The sequence below is a fragment of the Mus caroli genome, unplaced genomic scaffold (genome assembly GCF_978045245.1).
Source record: "Mus caroli unplaced genomic scaffold, Mus_caroli_1 scaffold_6, whole genome shotgun sequence".
NCBI classification, from domain to species: Eukaryota; Metazoa; Chordata; class Mammalia; order Rodentia; family Muridae; genus Mus; species Mus caroli.
In genome coordinates this window covers 122,527,806-122,547,861 of record NW_028227261.1, presented here as the reverse complement: position 1 = coordinate 122,547,861, position 20,056 = coordinate 122,527,806, and the positions used below count along the sequence as shown (strand labels likewise).

The following is a 20,056-nucleotide window of genomic DNA, read 5'->3' as shown; positions in this document are numbered from 1 at the left end:
GTACGAAAGGCTTTCAGATGTGTGTGATAGAACTGAGTATGAAAGTTCTTGATTTAATAAGAATTATTTTCTGGTCTTCTAGATGAGCCATTAAAACATAAACTTTTCTTTTTGTCTGTAAAGTCACTTTCCATCCCTGTTCATAAATACAGAGGTAAGATTCCAGCCAAAGGCCAGTTGCAGTCTGTGTCTCCTGCCGGCAGCTCACGCCAGGAGTTTATATTTGACTTACATTCTTTTGCTGCCCCAAGTTGCCATGTGGCATTTCTGTCAGTTGTTGCTCTGCATCTTTGAACTCTAGTTTATGTAAGAAGAGGGTAAACTGGGAATGTCTTCCGGAAGAAGCAGCTCGAAAAGCTGTAATAGTTGGGGAGCATTTAGGGCCATCAGAATTCTACCAGCAAAATTTGAAGAACAGATCCTAAAAGCAGTGGTTTCCATGATTGTTTGGGAGCTATAATGTAAGTGAGCCACAAGCTAATTTTTAATGTCAAATGTCACTTAATTTTCTTACTTATGCCTTATATTTTTTCAGATACTTTTAAGGAGCACAGTTAATGTTGTTTTTGAGAACTTTAGATTTTCATACTAGTTTTTCTCTGTCTTTGAGAAGTTAATTTGTAAAGGAATCTTTGATAATAATACAAAGCATATCAGGCCCAAGTTTATGTAGGAACTGAGTATAAATAACCAAAATGTCAAGGAATTTTTCCTTGGAAAACATCCTTGTGGTGCCTTATAGACCTGGTTTTGAACTAGGGAGGGACCAGTTAGTGCTGTGCACCACTGCATGATCTCAACTGTGTTTACTCAGCTGTGTCACTCAGCTTCTAGCCACAGCTTAAAGAGCATTGTTCTTTGGTCAAGGCCTTTAATGTGCCCTCGTTTGATTGTTGTGTCTTGGAACTTACTTAAAGCTGTGGGACTAATAAATGGTGGGGCAGAAGCTGAGACTGAGTGGGCAGAGACACGGCTCTCACTGCTGCCTTCAGCAGCCTGAAGAATTACTTCCTCTAGACTTTAGGGACATCAGCATGGGCCAAACCAGGAATTAGAGTTTTGATGCTGGAAAACTTGTAGTGCTAGCTCTCAGGAATAAAAAACCCACGAGCTTCTCAGAGTGCTGCCGAGTAAGCTCCTCAGGTGTACCTGGGGCTTCTCCAGGGACAGTTTCAGTTGTCTTAGCATTAGCCCTATGGACCATTTGGTTACTCTCAAGTTAACAGCTCAGGGTTGGAAGGAATCCTTTCTGTTTCTTTGTTTCTCTTTGGATAAGCAAGATTATACAGTAGAATTAGAGGTGCCTTAGATGAACCCCAAGCTCCTGGTGTGTAGAAGGAAATTGGTATACATCTTTTTCTGTAAGTGAAGTTTCAGGCAAAATGCCTAGGAAACTTAGGGCAGGGAAGGGAGAAGGGCCTTCCATTGCTGACTGTTTGAATGCTTGCTTCTTTGCTGGTGAGCGGCTCCTGCTGGATTTCAGGGTTAGGGCTCCTCACCCTTTTACATCCCCAAGATTTTCCATGTCGTAGAACACCTCACATCAGTGCTTCTTAGTTTGGTTTTAAAATATATTTTCTAACATTAATATTCTATTAACATAACCTAGAGTGCTTTTTTACATGGTTTATCTTTTCTATTTAACTTCATTTTTTTCTAATGGTTCACATTTTTGTTGTTGTTTTAATGGGAGGTGTGGATGTGCAGGAGCGTGCAGGCACCAGAGGAGGCTGGGTGTGTCAGATCTCCGGAGCTGGAGTTTCAGGCACATGAGAGTCATCTGATGTAGGTGCTGAGAACCTGGCCTGGGCTCTGTAGGAGAGCAGGGATGCTCCTAACAACCCTCATCTCTCCAGCCTCTGTTTTAACTTCTGTAAATTAGATTCATCTCTTAGGATCACATTTAATTCATCCTGACTGTTGGATTGGGACTTTAATTTTTTTTTCACTTATGTTATGTGTTTGTCTCTGTGTATGTGCACATATGCATGCTACATTTGTGTGGTCCCCAAAAAAGGCCAGAATAGAACATCAGATTTCCTGGTGCTAGAGCTGTGAACCTCCTCAGCCCTCTGGAAAGTCAGTCCTGTAGAAACAGGAAGCACTTTTAACCACCAAGCCATCTCTACCCCAGGGTTGGGGATTTTGCTTTGTTTCATTTTGTGCTTTAATGTTTTAGTTTGTATTTGTTCCTTTTCCTGGTAAGCTGGTCCATCTTTATTTTAGACTCTTCTTTATCCTCTTACCATCTTTGAGGTGGAATAGGTACCTTTCTCATTTCTCATCCCCTTTGCCTTTCTAGGTTAAGAGTTAGACTGTGCCACTTTTAGTAAATACCCTTGCGATTTTAACATTTGTACCAAGCCTGCTTTTCCTGAATAACCCAGGAATTTTAAAAGCAATGTTCTTGCTTATCCTGGTTTTATGATGCTGTAGATCATATTTCTGTGTTGTTTGGTAGTTTTGTAAGTTCATTACTGTTTTCTTACCTACGGTTTTCAGCATGGAGAAGACTAGTACCCATTCTTATCAGGATTTTCTTCAAGGTAATTGAATTTTAGCCTTTGGTCCAGGAAAAAAAAATTCTTGTTAAGTAAAGTTCCTGCTTAGACATTCCTGTTGTAGGAGTTTGTGTGGTAGGTAAGGTGGGGGTTATCATTTCAGATGCTGTTCTAAGCACATTCTTCACTGTTCCAGGCTGCGGGCAGTCTTGTGCCAGCATTCTCTAGCTTCCGTGGTGGCTGTAGCTCATGGTTTGTGAGTGTGTGTTGAATATTTCTTCTGAAAAGCATGAAATGGGTTGTGTTTCTGACTTTGAGGGGTTTTCTTCCAGATTTTGAAATATACGCATGTATGTGATGGGACACCTGGCTCATAAGACCCAGGCCTGAACTTGCATTGCATTTGCTTTCTCTGCACAATATGCATCGCCTGCAGGTCACTTAAATGATGGCTTCAGTGTACTTGTGTCACATGAGGTGTTTGTTAGGTACACAGTTTCTACTTGTGGCATCTTGTGAGCACTGGAAGTTTCAGGTTTCAAAGCATTTCTAATTTCAGATCTGTTGACTTAGGGACACTTCACCTGTAGCTGCCATTTCCCTCGGGAGGCCACTTCTATTTTTTGCTTGTCTGTTTTCTGGAATTTGACCATATCTGACCATGTGAAACACGGGACATGCGTCTGTCTCATTTCTCATACTTGTCGTGTACGAATGCTCAGTTCTGTCTTCCTTCATGTGGTGTCCCTGTACAAGGGACTTTCATGTTCCTCCTGCTTCTGCCTCCAAGTGCTGATCACAGCTGTCTGCCACCATGCTGGGCTTGCCAACTGCTTTTATTGGAAGGTTTTTCATTTTTTGCTAGTTTTCTCTTTCCCACAGAACAAAGCATTCCTGAGCCTTGGCTTGAAGCGGGGATTAAGCAGGCCTTCTCATCCTACAGAGAATTGGTGGCTCTATTACTAGTTCCTCTCAACATAACAGACGATCCAGGGTTATAAAGTCTTAGCATTGGCAGCTTTTGTTTTGTGGGCTTTATTTCTCTATAAGTTTGGACGAGATGCTATGTATGAATGCATAGTGAATTTGATTTACATTGACTATATACTTAGAATGCTGCTTTCAAGAGTCTTAGGCATCTACTAGTAAAGATGGAAAGTTTTTGCCTCTTACTGGACATGAAGATGTATCTTGTAATTCTTTGTTTAAAAAAGAAAGAAGTGACAGCTTTTCCTCCTGCCGTTTCTTCACAGGTGAGCAGTCGGTCATCCAGCCCTAGTGTCAGAATGATCACTACCTCAGGACCAACCTCAGAGAAGCCAGCTCGCAGTCACCCGTGGACCCCTGATGATTCCACAGGTGACCAGTCTCGTTCCTTGTAATACAAAATGGAGTGACTTGAGGCATTAATCTTTACAAAGACAAGCATGATGTCATTATTTAGATCTTCATGTTTATAAAATCAACCACTTGGCAGTAGCTTTAGAAATGCCCTTGGAGTGTTATGGCAGAGACTAACTGCTTTACCCTGTGTGTGTTTTTCCCTCCCACATACTAAACACGTATATTAAAAATAGTCAGATTTTTCCAGTTCGGAAACGTGTTCTTGTACTTCACTATGTGATATTTGTATCATGATTGTTCTTGTTGGACCTTTTCAGTAATTACAATTCCCATATTGCTAACAGTGACCACCAGCATCTTTACTTGACTTTCTACTTTTTATTATTAATGTTTTATACATGAATACAGTATATTTAGACCATATCGAACCCTACTCCAACTCCTCCCAAATACGGCTCAGTTCTGCGTGTAGTCTCCATTGTGTGTATTCTCCATTGTGTGTATTCCTGATACATGATACATGACTAATGACATCATTAGTCTGCATACTGATTTTCTTCAGGGTTTTTTTTTTTTTTGCTCTTTGTTCTTTTATTTTTATTATAAATATACATACACAGCCATGAAAGATTTCCCCCCCACACACACACACTCTATAGACTGTATTTAACTTGTTAGTAGTTGGTTGCTTGGTTTGTAGGAGGAGCAGGATCTCACAGCGTGTATATTACTGCTGGTCTCAAAACTTACTATGGTAGACCCTGTGGGCTTCAAAGTCACAGATAATTGCCTGTCTCTGCCTTACAAGTGCTGGGATTAAAGGCCACCACGACCAGCTTAGATGTTTCTTTTGCTGCGAAGAAGCTTTGGAAGTTCATGAGATCCCTTTTGTTAACTGTTGTGTTATTTCCTGAGTGTCAGCCTCTGGTTTTTAAAAACACAGAATATGTGTCCAAGTGAGAAATCTATTTGGCAACTTTTCATAGCTCATGAGAGACTTTATTTCAAATGCATAGACATTTGAAAGCCTTTTAGTTTATTAAAACTCCAGTGTAAATAGCTCAGTTTGTCATAATGGCGGATTAAAAATACCTGTGCAAAGGGAGAGATAGAGTTTCCTCATGAGTGCACAGTACTGTGATGTCTTCACACACGTAAGCACTGTATCTAAGGAAGATCTTGTTCTGTGTTTTAGTACAACAGAAGGGAAGGAAGGTGGTCTTATAAACCTTGGAAAATGAAGTTGTTTGAAATTAAGCAGGTTGTTGTACCACACACCTTTAATCCCAGCACTCAGGAGGCAGAGGCAGGCAGATCTCTGTGACATCAAGGCCAGACTGGTCTACAAAGAGAGTTCCAGGGTAGTCAAGGCTACACAAAGAAACCCCTGTCAAAAACAAAAAGAAAAAAAAAAGTACCAATAAAACTGAAATTTTGAAGTTAGTTTACTGTCTTCACAAACTGTGCTTTCAGTATTTATAGATACCTGGTGTGTCCTAGTCAAGTTTATAGTTTCATTTTAAAAATTAAATGAGCAGCTTTTCCCTGTGTCATATGATTTAGAACTAGGTTTAGCGAGGGGTGTGTCCTGTCTACTTTGGGTGAGTTAAACACTAACAGTAGCAAAACCTCACCCAGATTCCTGTCCGGTGGTGCATAGTGAAGTGTTCCAGCCATCGGGGTGACAGCAGCTGCTGCTGCTGTTGTTGGGCTGTTGTTATTGAGCTGTTGTTGTTGAACTGTTGTTGTTGATGATGATGATGATGACAACCCCCCTAAACTAAGGGACTATTCTCCCTAGCATTGCCTTAGAGGGTTTCCTAATTTCAGCCTAGATTCGTACATGGGAATCAACAGTGTGGCACAGGAGAAAATCAGAGCTCTTTAGATGTCTGCTATCCGCTGTTTTCTACGCATGTAAACCCAGGTATCCTTCTCCTCGACCCGAGTGGTACAGGTTATGCTGCAGCCTCTCAATCACTAAATGTTTTACCTGGGCCCAGGCTGCAGTGCCCGCTAAATTTTGTCTTTGCATTGAAATAATTGCAGCTGTGTCACTACATAGGATAGGTTATACAGAACAGATGAGGAAAGCCTTCCTCTTCCTCCTCCTCCTCCTCCTCCTTCTACTACTACTTCTTCTTCTTCTTCTTCTTCTTCTTCTTCTTCTTCTTCTTCTTCTTCTTCTTCTTCTTCTTCTTTTTCTTCTTCTTCTTCTTCTTCTTCTTCTTCTTCTTCTTCTTCTTCTTGACCCAGGAAATAACCGGAAGTGTAAACATAAGATCAAATAGCATAACTATTAAATTGTTCTGTATTCTTCCAGAGAAAATCTAAAGAATATAATTTAAAATCTTAGCAGATAAATACTCTCCTGTTTCAGTTTACACTGTTATGGTTGTAAAGTGAGACACATACTCCCCCAGGGCCTAGAAACAGCAATATCTAGACACAACTTAGGAATTTACAGAGACACAGACCCACTTTCTTCTATGCTTAGAACCTAGCAAAGATAAGTATGAGACTTAGCCCATTCGTGGTGACCATGCCTAGAGTTGTGATACACGGTAAACAGTGAACTTGCCACATGGCATGGTAAGCTGCTGACTTTATAGTTAAGCTAAATGTTTTAGTAATTAGGACACAGATTAGTTAAGTAAAACCCAGTGATCTCCATGGCTGTTCATACTTTCAGTCACATATCAGAGAGAAAAGAAAACATCCACAAGTGTGTCATAGTTACTTTCCTATTGCTGTGATAAAGAATAGGAAATCCTTGCATAGCCAAGGCATCTTATTGGGGGTTTACAGTTTCAGAGTATTAGAGTCCATCACCATCGTGGCAGAGAACATGGTGGCAGGCAGGCAGCCAACCATATGCTAAAGCAGCAGTTGACAGCTCATATTCTGAGCCACAAATAGGAGCCAGAGAGAGACAGACCCTGGAAATGGCACAAGTCTTGAAACCTCAGAGGCCACCCCCAGTGACATGCCTCCTCCACCAGACTACATCTCCTAGTTCTCCCCAAACAGTCCAGTGTATAGTTCAAGTGTCTGAGCCATGGGGGCCGTTCTCATTCAAACCACCACTAAGGGAATGCACCTGTAAAGAAATGATGGTGCTAACATTTGTTGTGTTTGAAAGAACAGAAATTTTGCCTAACTCAAATTAACCAAAACAAGTGTGAGTTTTAGTATTTCATGAAAAGAGGTCATGTTTAATTAGTAAATATAAAAATAAATTTTCATGCTGTAACTATGCTATCTTGTGACCAGGTGTTTATATTAGGAACTAGAAGCTGTAATCCAACTCAGGCAGAAAAGAGAAAGTGAAATGCCATGCGTGCTACTTGTTGGTTTTAGAGAACAAAGATGAAATCCAATAAAGGACCTTAACTAATTGTCCCTTCATGAACCAACAGAGTGCTTCTGAAATCTCGGCAAGTTCTCCTTCCTTCTCAAGTACCCCTGAGAGAACGTGCTGGAGCAGTGTGGGGAGAGTAGCCGTGGTTTAGGGGAAGAGCGTGGGAGACAGCTCATTGTCCTCTTAGTTAGGGTCTATCACTTCTTCTCATTTTTGTCTCATGGAAAGCAGGGTTCGAGTGGGTCAGCGCCTTTCCTTAGCTTTCTTCATTGGACTCTGTGTGGGTTCCCCATTGTCATCACATGTGACTTGCACCCCAGTGGGAGGGCAGTTGTCCTTTGAATGCTTTGATAAGATTGGCTGGCGGCTTGAATTCACTAGTGTAACTGTTTGGAACGTGGTGATAATTCAGAGTTCTGAATGCCTTTTGTCCTCTGTTGTTTGTGTCGTATATTCTCCCCAGTAGTGTCTGATGAGGGACAGGCAGGAGGTGTCACATCCCCATCTGCATCAACTGAAAAGAACCTCTGGAGAGTCTAGAACACTTGCTCTTCCCTTCCTTGTGTACACTGGTGCTGACAGTTGACCCAGCCCCCTGGTGAACAGAACACGAGGAAAGGAATGTTGGCCTGTGTGGCTAGGATCAGCCAGGCCTCCCAACTTAATTGTAGACCATGCTTGTGTTTTAATATACGAGATCATGTGTTCCCCTTCTTTCCTTCAGAATTCAGAAGCATACCCTGTCCATCACCCATAACAGTAACTTTTATTTAATAATATTCAGGGAGAGGGATGACATCTCATGCTTTTTCCTACTTAGTATCATTCAGTAAGTGAATAATTATGAATTAGTAAATGAACTGTATGCTTTCCTTCCAGATACCAATGGCTCAGATAACTCCATCCCAATGGCGTATCTTACACTGGATCACCAGCTACAGGTAAAGAAGCACTCTCTCTCCTCCCTCCGCCAGGGCTTCATGACATTCGCAGTGGTTTCCTGTCTACGTAGTTCTGCTTTCAGTTGCCCACCTTCAGCTTTAAAGTCTTTGCCAGACATGGTGCTCGCATCTCTAATCCTACCTAGTACTTGGGAAGCAGAAGCAAGAGAGCCCGGGTTTCAAGGTCAGCTTCAGCTACAAAACAAGGTTGAGGTCAGTCATCCTGAGCCACAAGAGAGCCTATCTGAAAACCTATCTTTCTTTTTCCTTATTTTAAAGTTAACTGGTTTAGGGCAGATATAACTCTACGTTCGTATCCTAACAGTCCTCTTAAAATCCCTCCCTCTCTGTTGTCGGGCTGCCACATATAGAATTTGCACTCCTGGATTTTAAGTGTACTATGATATAAAGCTCATGAGCTCCTCCCTGTTTAAGACATTGTGTGCTGCATCCTTAGGGTCATGATGACTGAAAGTATGTGTAACGTGTCTTCACGCTTTTCTATGAGTAGAGAATTGTAAGCATCTTGAGAGCCAGGCCACATGGAAGGACAGAAAATTGCAGATCTGCCTGGACAACACAGCCCAGTCCCTTAACAGAAGGGGCTTCAGTGTGTTCCAGCTCTGTAGCAGGGCATGCCATGCTCTCCTCAGCCGTTCTGAGCTGCTGATAAGGAGCACAGAGGTCACCAGGATACAGCAGAACACTTAGAAAACAACTTCCAGTGAATTTGTTCTTGGGCAGTTTGTGAATGGCTGAAGTGCATCCTGATCACCCTAACCCACTCACCTCTGGTCACTCCGACCTCTTCACCCTGCTACCGCTCCCCCATCAGTCCCTTTCTGACACCCATATGTTTTGTTTCATTTTGTTCACAAGGTCTGCCCTAGCTCATTGTGTAGCCGAGGGGTTGGCACTGTCCGCTGGCCCCGGGGGGGGGGGGGGGGGGCCAGGGCTCGTCTGCTCACTTACTGTCACTTACATTACTGACATTCTTAGAGCTCTAAGAATGTCAGTAACCGCCTCTGCCTTGGCCGTCCTCTTAGGTAGACACCAAGGTTTAACCTTAATAGTTCTGCTTTCTTTCCAGCCTCTAGCGCCGTGCCCAAACTCCAAAGAATCCATGGCAGTGTTCGAACAACATTGTAAAATGGCACAGGAGTATATGAAAGTTCAAACTGAAATCGCATTGTTACTACAGAGAAAGTAAGTGTCCCTCCCCCTCTTTTTTTTTTACAAATAAACCCTAAAATACTTTTTAAAAAATAAGTTAAAATAAAATACTGGTATTTTGGATTTAAAATGTATTGAAATAGGAGCATTATTTTAAAAGACTTTAAGAAATTTTTATCTTAAAAGTCCTAGAATTAGTCATTAAACATAATTCTAGGGGCTAAAAGATGTCTCAGCAAACTAAGAGCACATATGTTGCTCTTACAGAGGAGCACGCCTATCTTGGACAGCTCAGTCATCTGGAACTACTGCACCAGGGTATTCATCCGATGCCTCCTTCCAGCCTCTAGGGCACCGAACTCATTGTGCATATAGCCACACACGCATAGACATATACAAAATGCAAAATAAATCTTTAGGCTGCTGTGGTGACACATGTCTTTAGTTTTAACACATGGGAGGTAGAGGCTGGCAGAGCTTTGTAAATTCGAGGCAATCCTAAGCTACACAGTGAGACTCTTCTCAAAAAATAATTAAGTTAATGAATAAATCCAAACCTTTAAAAGTATTTCCATGTAGGTGTGTGTTAAACTGTAAGCACCCTTTAACTGATTTCATCCAGAACTCAGCCTTTTGATAGCAGCATCATATAGTGGTAAGGAAAAGAAGCTGGCTGCATACCCACATCTGGATTGTCAGAGGCTAGAGTTAGCACTACAATAGCAATAGGTTCTCCCTCCACTAAAGGTAAGGTAACATGTTTTCCTAGCACTCAGTTGAATTTGATCTTTGAGGCGTTTTGTCTGCACGGTCTTGTGTGTTGAATAAAGCAAGGTTACTTGTGACAGGGCTACTGTTTTGTATCTATGACTGTTTTGGAGGTAATGTTATAGTTACCTGTATCTCTGTTTTTCAGAGAGCCGTAGAAACTGCCTGCCTTCTGCTTTTAAAATCTCCTGGCTTATTTTTAAATAGGTGGTTTGGTTTGGTTTATGTAAGAGGTTAGCATTCACTTTTCATAAGCATGACCCTTGTAAAATTTTAGACTTGTGAAGAATGCCAACTAAAATGTTGTAGGGAAAAATACGATAAATAAATGTATATATGGAAGTAGGATTCTTAACAGTAACTGGCACTGAAGTAAAATGTCTTGTGTTTCACAGTAACTTGTGCTGTGCTTCAGAAAGGGAGACTAGGTCAGTGAGGTGGCTGTGGGTAGAGGCACTTGTGACCAAACTGACATCTCCAGAGCCCACTGATGAGAGAAGAGGCCCATCTCCCCAGTTTGTCCTCTCACCTCCACACACCATGCGTGCACGAGCATGCATGTGCAATAAATAATATAAACATAATAATAAAAGAATAACTTTGGAAAAGAGGAAAATAGTATAGTAATGTAAATGATTGTATCTTAAAGTTACCATAAGTAGGAAGTTGAATATTATGGTCTGAAAGCTGGAGAAGTAGCTGTGGACCTCCTGGCACTTTTTATTTGGAGAGGAGGCCTGCTATAATATTTCCGTATTTAATCTGCCTTGTCGTATAAGTGTGTGAAGGAAGAGTTCTCTGCTAAAAAAATAGAAATGTTGGATATAGGTGGATGTAACACTTGTTTGTTCTAAGTACTTGCTTTGACTTTTTTTAAGTAGTTGTTTATTATGTGTGCTGTGTTATTATGTGCGCTGTGGATGTAGACATGGCATGGCATGCATGTGTGTGCCTGTCACAGACAGCTGCTGGCGGGAGTCTTCTCTCCGTCCACTGTGTGAGCTCATGAGACCGAGATCAGCATCAGGCATGGTGGCAAGGCCTTGCCACTCACCAGTCACCCGCCTCAGTACTTACTTTAAATGGTAACTACTGAGAAGTTCCTTTTGATAAGATGTTATTATTTATCTACACCCAGTACTCTCACTCTAGGGCTAATATTTAATGTTCTCAAAGTAAAGGGACTTGAAGCTTACCTGCCTGTAAGGATGAGGACCTCCCCTTTGCAAATGCTATTCTTGCTGTTCCATTAGAGCTGCAGTTAAGTAGCCCTGTGACTGCAGAGTAAGGATCAGAGGACCCTGGTGTATAGCCGTGAAGTAGGAACTGTGACACAATGCTGTCTCTGGAACTGAGCCCCCTTTTCTTCCTTCCTACCAAGAGAGGAGGGCACCAGATGAAATCCCCTCAAACTTAGTGCAGTGTTTCTCTGATTTACTGACTGCTTGAGTACTTAGTGAAGGGCTGTATCTTGTGGGTCTACAATAGATGAGTGGGAGGTGGTCTCTATTCTGTCCTAGGATCATATTGGAGTAATATACTTAAGCTGCAGAATGATAGGGAGAAAGGTTCTAATTAGCTGAATTTCCTTCATCAGCTTCCAGTGTGCATCTTCCCGTCGGGTGTAATGTCTGTTGTGTAATTTGTTTATAGGCAAGAACTAGTTGCAGAATTGGACCAGGATGAAAAGGACCAGCAAAATACATCTCGTCTGGTACAGGAACATAAAAAGCTTTTAGATGAAAACAAAAGCCTTTCTACTTATTACCAGCAATGCAAAAAACAACTAGAGGTCATCAGAAGCCAACAGCAGAAACGACAAGGCACTTCATGATTCTCTGGGACCGTTACGTTTTAAAATATGCAAAGACCTTTTTTTAAGAGAAGACAAACCATTATAACAGTTCATGAGTGTTAGCTTTTTGGCGTGTTCTGAATGCCAAATGCCTCTCCTTGCTGCATTTGTTATGTCAGTTACTTTTCTTCTTCTGGTGGATATAAAATCCACTGTCCTGTTGCATCAGATGATGGCACCTGTGGCTTGGGAAGGCGAGCGTTCTCTGCTTCAGAGCGCATAAAGTGAACCTGGCTGTATGTGCATGCTCCTGGAGTGAGCTACCTAACAGGAGGGGGTAGCACACTGGCTACTGCTTGCAGGCATCATCCTTTCTCTGTAGTAAAAGGTGGGACCTCAAGAATTTTCTTCAAAGTGCTCATCTCAAAAATCTGATTTTTTTTTCCCCAGTAGATGGTATGCTCCAATGTAAAGACAGGGTATTAATAACTGCTGGTACATTACAGAGGGACAGAATGTTGAGGCTGAGTTCAAAGACAGGGTTTTGTGCCAACACATCCTGGATCAATACTAACTGTAGTCCCACCTGTTAATATTAAAGGTGAGTGGTGGCAGCTGTGCTTAAGGAGAGCCACTTTACTGACTTTCGTGAGGTTGAGCATCGTCAGTGAGGTATGAGTGACATGCTCTTTTTACACCCTATGGATTTTCAATTCTGTGTGAAAACAGAAGCCTTTCTGACTTTTAATATTAGTAGCAGATGAAATTGAAAGATGATGATGTAGCTTAAATGATCCTTCTTGTAACCATTACTGAGTTGTTTTATGATATATTTGAAGAAAATTGAAAAATAATAGAGACACAAATCATTGGCCCAGCTAAAGGAGGCTTGAGCTGAGCTATCGGTCTGTTATACCAAATAAGGAATACAGCAGGCAAATCAGGAGGCCCGAGTAAGGAAGGCAAAGGAGGAAAATTAAACCCACTTTCGTAGCTACTCAGAGGACTTGATTCCTCTGAAGTCCTTTCCTGAGTCTGTTGCCTTCCCATGCTTTTAAGAGAATTTGAACACTTACAAAGAGAATATTTATATTGCTAACAATAAGTTTACTACCAACCTTCAAAGTAACTTAAAGGTAATAATAAAATGCCATTAAAAAAATAAATCCCTAAGATCTATTTTTTCAGTCCATGTTAACACATTTTGATACCAGTGCATGAATGTCTTTTAAATTAGATGCCATCAGCTTCGCTTTTATAGTGTTCATGTTTATAAAGAGAACATTTGGAACAGAAAGATGATCGCCGTGGTACTTAGATGTACATCTAGCATGCTCCTGCTCTGTTCCAGATGAGCACGAGAAGCTAGCGAAGGTGTTCTTTAAGGCTAAGACAGATAACCTTTTTCCTGTTATTTTTTCCTCTCCGAGTTTTATAATGAATCCCTTCTGTATACAGTGAAGGTAAGGGAGAGTTTATAGCAAGATGTGCCTTCCTCAAAACCTGTTAGTAGAAAGCTCCTGGGAGCTAAGTTTCTTCTTTCACTTAAATAAAAAAGATTATAGCCGAAAACTCTGTTAGGTGACGTGAATGCCGAGCTCAGCGTTAGTAGTGAAATAAAACTGACACAGAAGATAGCTGTAGACTGAGTCCAAGACCAAACACCGCCTGCCACTGCTGCCTGTGCAGACATCTGGCACTCCACAGGAGGGCCATGGTCTCTGCTGTGCAGCATGCGGAAAGCATCTTGACTTCCTGGGAGATTCCACATTACATGGATGCAAGCTCATTTCTAGCCAGTTGTTTTGCAAGGTCTGCATCCTACAACTAAAAGGAAATTTTATTGTCCTGGTCACTTGAAAGTATTCAAACAAGCAAATGGAAGAAAACACTGGATTTGCTCATGGTACCAGTGTTGAAAGATTGTTACGCAGTTGGTTGCTTGTGTATGCCCAGCTCCTTGGGGTTTCCGACACTGTGGTCCTGGGCAGCCTTAAGTAGGTGCACTGGCACACTCACATGCATTTTTAAAGCTCCACTATCGCTGAACGTGAGCACACCATCTTTACTTGAAATCCATACCAGTTTGCTCAATGTCTCAACTTGTAAAACCTTCAAATAACAACATACCAAGGAGCCAGATGGTCAGTAATCCCTGTTCTACAACTTATTCAAGCCTCACTTCTTGGGTGAAGTAGAAAACAGGCAGACAGGTTTATACATTGATGTCCAAGAACCAGACGGTCCTGCACAGACACTAGTGGCATTTTGTTTCCGTTTCCAGGAAAGGAAGCAAGGTTGTGTAATGTGGAGTGAGGTCCTCCTCAGCAGTAAAGCCATGCTCTAGGTTGAGTAAGTCAGTTAAGAGCGCCATACTGCCATACTGAAAACATCTGCTTAGAGTTATTTACAAGTGGTTGGCTATTTTTTGTTGAAGTATTTTTTTGAGTAGCGAATATCTTTTTCCTTCAAATTTCTGTCATGCTCCTAAGGCCCCCTCCTCCTGCAGCCAGAGATTACAGGTGGTTTTGTTTCTCCCTCCTTCCCTGTGTGTGTGTGTGTGTGTGTGTGTGTGTGTGTGTGTGTGTGTGTAGTCAACTCCTCTCTTCACAAGCTAGTAAAGCTATCTATCTACTTTTATTCCTGTCCAAGTATTTCTTGTAAGATGATATAATGCAGAAATTCTTGTGCATACTCTGTAACTGAAGGAAGCTTTTTTGATTTATTTTTGTTTTTAATAAAATTCAGATTGTTATTTCAGGCTGGTATGTAGGAATGGTAGCTGGCTTCTCTACGCGACTGAGCTGTGGGTTTGCCCAGTGGTGTTTACCTCATGCAGACCAATAGCTGAATCACCAGTTTCCTAGCATACTCAGTACGATGTACCATAGTCATGCTAGAGACTGAATCATCGGACTGAGAGTCGGCTTAGCAGTTAAGAGCACTCATTGTGGAGGACTAGGGTTCTGTTCCCAGCACCTGCATGGAGACTCCCTACTCTCTGCAACTCCAGTTCCGGGTGGTCTGACTCCTTATGTTCATGATGGTTCTTGTAAGCACATGGTGCATATATACTCAGGCACGCACACACACACACAAGTGAGAAAAAAAATCCTCTTTATTTTTTCATGGGCCTTCATTTTTATGGAGTACAGCATAAAAGTGACTGACTTCTCATTGCAAACTTCTTAGTGTTTTTTCTAAGCTACGGTAAGCATTTTGCTTTTATATCAAGTAACCCTCCCGCTTATAGATAACCACATATTTTTAATATCTATCCATTAGTTTCCTCGTTGCCTCAGTATTGATAAGCTAAGCTACTGTTACTAATGACAAGTTCATGTCAGCCCCACCGTAGAAGCAGCCCCTCTAAGATGCTGAAGGCTGGGTTCCTAAGGTGAGCGTTGGTCCCTGGATCTGCTCTTCTACCAGCTCCATCTGTGTAGGTGGAGTCAGTTGTGTGAGAGCTGCGCACTCATCAGCAGAGGAAACATTTCTACACGTCCTCAACCCAGATATCTGCTGTGGATGACTGCAGTGTTGTGACCCTGTGACCCTGGAGGGTGCTTCAGTGTTGGCACTCACTCACTTGCAATTCCTTCTTCCGTCTGAGAGACAAAATGCCCAAAATGAAGTACAAGTACTGGGCCAACTGACAGAAGATCCACCCAGCACACAGGAAGTGAGCTCTGGTCTGAACTTCTGTCATCTTTGTGGTGGTGGTATTTTTGTTTCTGTCCACTAGGAAGTCATATTTAATTAAGGCGTAACTTATGTACAATAAACTGCTTCATTTCAAAGTGTACAGTTTACTGAGTTTTGACAGATACCACTTCAGCAGTCAGCATCCTGAATATGTCTACCATATAATCTCCCAGTTGTCCCCTTCAAGACCCCATCTATAGACAGCCCCTGGTCTCTGCTAGCTGTGGAGAGGACTACAGTGCCTGTAGTCTTAAATGAAGTTCTACCCTGTGCATTTCCTCTTTTAAGCTCTCTCCCTTGATCTAAATGGCTTCTTTTTAATTCCTTTGAGAGGCTTTTCTAATTAATTTCTGGTAGTACTTGAAACTCAGTGTTAGATTTTGAAAGAAACTTTAGTTTTCAGGAATGTGTGTTTGGTGTATCCTGTTTCGCTGTACAGGGTCATAGTGTGGAGACACTTTAGGTGATTATTATGGTTTTTATAGAATCTCAATCCCTTGCTTGCAGAATTCCCCTACATCTGTATAAAGTGTGTATTTGTAACTGTATACAGTCATAGGAAATAACATGCTGGTAGGTCCGTGTTACTTTTTAGTATATACTCTTAACAGTTGGTATAACTTTTAAGAATGTTTTTGTTGAATTATAAATACCTCCTGCTCGCTAAAAATCCTAAGAGGGCCCACTAAAAATCCTGAGAGATAGCTCAGCAGTTAAGAGCACTTGTTGCTTTTACAGAGAGGACCCAGGTTCAATTCCCAGCACCCACTTGATGGCTCACAACCCCATAATTCGATTTTCAAGGGGTTATGACACCCTCTCCTGACCTCCATGGGCACCAACCATGCACATGATACACATATATACACTCAGACAAGCATTCATACAAAAAAAGTATAGTAAAAAAAAAACCTTTACCTAGGAAAGACTACATCACAAAACAATGTTTAGAACTGTCCAGTGGCTATACAAAGAGCCTGAGGGTACTTGACATATCTCACACAAGTGTTATCTGTGATTCATGACATGGTACACTAAAGTACAGTTTGCTTTCTTAGCCCATGGGCTGGCCCCAGCCTGCCTTCATGCCTAGCCTCTGCTGTTTCTGCCATGAGCCGGCCATGCAGCCCTGGCAGCATCAAGTTTCTGTTTAAAGCACCTGGCCTTTTCATATCAGTTATTTCGGGCAGCCTTTGAAATCAGTAGCTTTCATGGTATAACCTGAGTCTTGTAAGATTCCAAAGGCTACTTTCCAGGAAGCTTTTTCTAAGAATGAGTAAATGTTTCCTGGTGATTTTAAATTTCCAAGTGTGGAACTTAATTCTTTTGTCCTTATTCAGTGACTAGTGATAACCTCCATATGCCAGAACATAGCCACACTGTTGCACTCAAAACACCAGAAATTACTGAGGGAATGAATGCTAACTGTTTATCTTCTGGGAAGCAAAGGAATTGTCAGAATGTGTTCGTCTTTAGAATTGTACGTATACGACTTATCTTCAAACATGGTTCTTCATAGGAACTGAAAAAGAATCGACTTCATATGGAAAGACAAAAAACTCAGCATAGCTAAAGCAATCTTGAATAATAACTGATTTCAAGTTGTAGTGCAAAGCTGTTTATTGGAAAAAAAAAAACCCAAAAAACAAACAAAACAAAACAAAACACACTGTAGAACTGACAGCAACTTTGATGTTTCTGCTCAGCCTGGATGGCATGGCTGCGTGTAGAAGATTGCAGAATCCATCCATATCTATCATGCTGCTCAAAACTCAATTCCAGATTGATTAAGGACCTTAGCATAAGACCATACACCCTGAATGTGATAGAAAATAGGTGATGGGCTTGAACTTATCAGCACCAGAAAGGAGTTTCTGAAGAGGACGCATAGCCCAGGTACTAAGACCAACAATAAACGGGACCTGATGAAGCTAGAGTTTCTGTACAGCAAAAGACACTATGTGAGTGAATGTTTTTCATGATGTTGTGTTGGGATCTCGGCACCTGTCATTTGAAATGTTCCTTGGTGGTGTTACCTGGCCTTGGCCTTGTTGGGTAAGTGTTCCTTCTTTGGTTGCTACTGCACACTCTGGGTCTTAGGCAAATGTGATCCCTGGTAGAAAGTGGGTGGGCAGGTGTCACAACGGAATTGAGATGGGCTTTAAGGAAAAGCTTAAAAGGGTAATAGTGGGAAAGAGCTAAGGGGAGCCTAGTTCTGCGCCAAGCCATTCCCTTGGGGATAGAGGTGCACTGAGAAGAGGGGCTCCTGCAGACACACTGCAACAGGACTAAAGGTGAATCTGGAGGCGCCAGAATGGACAGCTCTGCCTTTCTGTATGGGTCCAGTGTGACCAGTTGCCTCCAACTCCTGCCACTGTAAATTCGCTGCCATGATGAACTGCCACCTGGAACGTGAAACCAAAAGAAACGCTTCCTTACGTTGCGTTGCTTTCATCAGGGCATTTTGGCACAGCAACAGAAAGAAACGTAATAGTGCTAAGTGTAGACATGTGCCAATAGTCTGAGCACTCTAGAACTAAGGCAGGACAACTACTGTGAGTTTGGGGAGGAGGTATCTTAAGCTAGATAGTGAGGCCTTGCCTCAAGCCAATCGATCAATAAACGATTTGGGAGGTATATAGCAGTCCTTGGCTTATACTCGAAGGTTGCAGTTTCTTACCACAGAGATGATTGCTCAGCTGGCTCCCTTGCCTCTCTATTCACAAAGCTAGGAAATGGAAACATTGTACATGCTAATGAAATACACATACACACAATGCAGTGGTATCCGACTGTAACAGAATGAGATGATAAGGTTTGCAGGTAAATAAGTGAATGGGACTGAGTGAGGCAACCCAGAGACACAAATGTGAGGTGTTCTTTCTTACTTGTAGATCCAAGCTCCAGCCCTGGAGAAGGGAGTAAGTATATAACCAAAAGTAACCTCAAGAGCCAGGAAAGGAAAAAGGAACCATGTGAGAAAGGAGCTCAAGAGGGCAGGGTAGGACTGGTGCTATGAAGGAGGAAACTGGAAAACGGGGAGAGGTTAGAAGCAGGAGGAAGGAAAGATAATACTAAAGATGTTTGAAAAAGCTATAGGGAAACGAGCTTGAAGTATATACACGTGTGTGTGTGTGTGTGTGTGTGTGTGTGTGTGTGTGTGTGTGTGTGTGTGTGTGTGTGTGATTTAAATGAAAGCTATGCCACATGAGATGGTAATGCTTCCTCCAGGAACTATAGGGTTCTATCTTTCTCACCCCCTGGCACCTCCCCATCAGGACATGTCACCAAAGAACAACCTGCTGGACCAGATCACACATTTATAGCATATATCTGCCTTCACATAGACCTATGTTTTCTCTAGACTTCAAGTCACCTTATAAGCATATAAGTATGTCTAAGTGCTCAGAAAATTCACAAGTTTTCCCAAAGTAGTTGTTCAATTTCATAATCTCGCAGAAGGTGATAATCCCAGTTGGTTGCTCCATCACCTTGTCATCATACCGTGTGATCCTTCATTTTATGTGTATTGGACACATTCCTGGTGTCCACAGAGGCCAAAAGACGGTATGGGATCCCCTGGAATTGGAATTGCAGGCCTTTTTGAGACACTGTGTGGGTGCTGGGAATTGACCCTACATCCTCTGATAAAGCAACCAGTACTCTTAGTCATCTCTCCAGACCCCGTCCTTTTAACCATAGCTATTCAAATGGGTATGTCAGTGTGTCTTTTTGTGGCTTGGGGTATATTTTGCCTTTTGAGAATTTCATACAATATATCTTGATCAAATATCTTCCCAACTCCTCCCAGATCCCTAACTCATTTACTGTGGTCTTTAGCTTGCATTTCTAAAAGGCTAGAAGAAGCTTTAGTGTGTGAGTATAAACTTAATATTTTAAAAGACAGTTAGATACTGTCTTAGGGTTTTACTGCTATGAAGAGACACCATGACCAAGGCAACTCTTGTAATGACATTTAATTGGAGCTGGCTTACAGGTTCAGAGGTTCAGTCCATTATCAAGGTGGGAGTATGGCAGCATCCAGGCAGGCAGAATGCAAGAGAAGCTGAGAGTTCTACATCTTCATCTGAAGGCTGCTAGCAGAATGTTGCTTTCAGGGAGCTAGGATGAGGGTCTTAAAACACACAGCCACAGTGACATACCTACTCCAACAGGGCATACCTTCTGATAGTGCCACTCCCTGGGCCAAGCTTATACAAACCATCACAGATGCTGTATCAATTTGGTTAAACAGCATTCGTAGTTCCACATGTGGGTCTGGACTTCCAGGTACTGATGGTTAGCCAAGCTTACAATGCCAGGTATGTGCTCTCTCCCAATGGAGGCCTCAAGTCCAATCAAAGGGCAGCTGCCCCACACACAGACAGACACAGAGACACACAATAGTTGTTATACTATAGCATGGGTGGGAGCATACTGTTCAGTCCGTTTGTTCTCTTGGTTCCTA

At 42.0% G+C, this 20,056-nt stretch overlaps 1 protein-coding gene across 2 annotated transcripts in view; it reads left to right on the top strand.

Annotated features, from left to right (window-relative positions):
- The window catches only part of Map3k7 (mitogen-activated protein kinase kinase kinase 7), a 56,298-nt gene extending 40,615 nt beyond the window's left edge, over window positions 1-15,683 (top strand). For both annotated transcript variants that reach the window (XM_021159535.3, XM_021159534.3), the window contains 4 exons: window positions 3,755-3,860; window positions 8,086-8,147; window positions 9,238-9,353; window positions 11,742-15,683. In XM_021159535.3, coding sequence (XP_021015194.1) covers window positions 3,755-3,860; window positions 8,086-8,147; window positions 9,238-9,353; window positions 11,742-11,922 — 465 coding nt within the window. In that variant the 3' untranslated portion in view covers window positions 11,923-15,683. The remainder of the gene's footprint in view (window positions 1-3,754; window positions 3,861-8,085; window positions 8,148-9,237; window positions 9,354-11,741) is intronic.
- The last annotated feature ends 4,373 nt before the right edge of the window (window positions 15,684-20,056 follow it).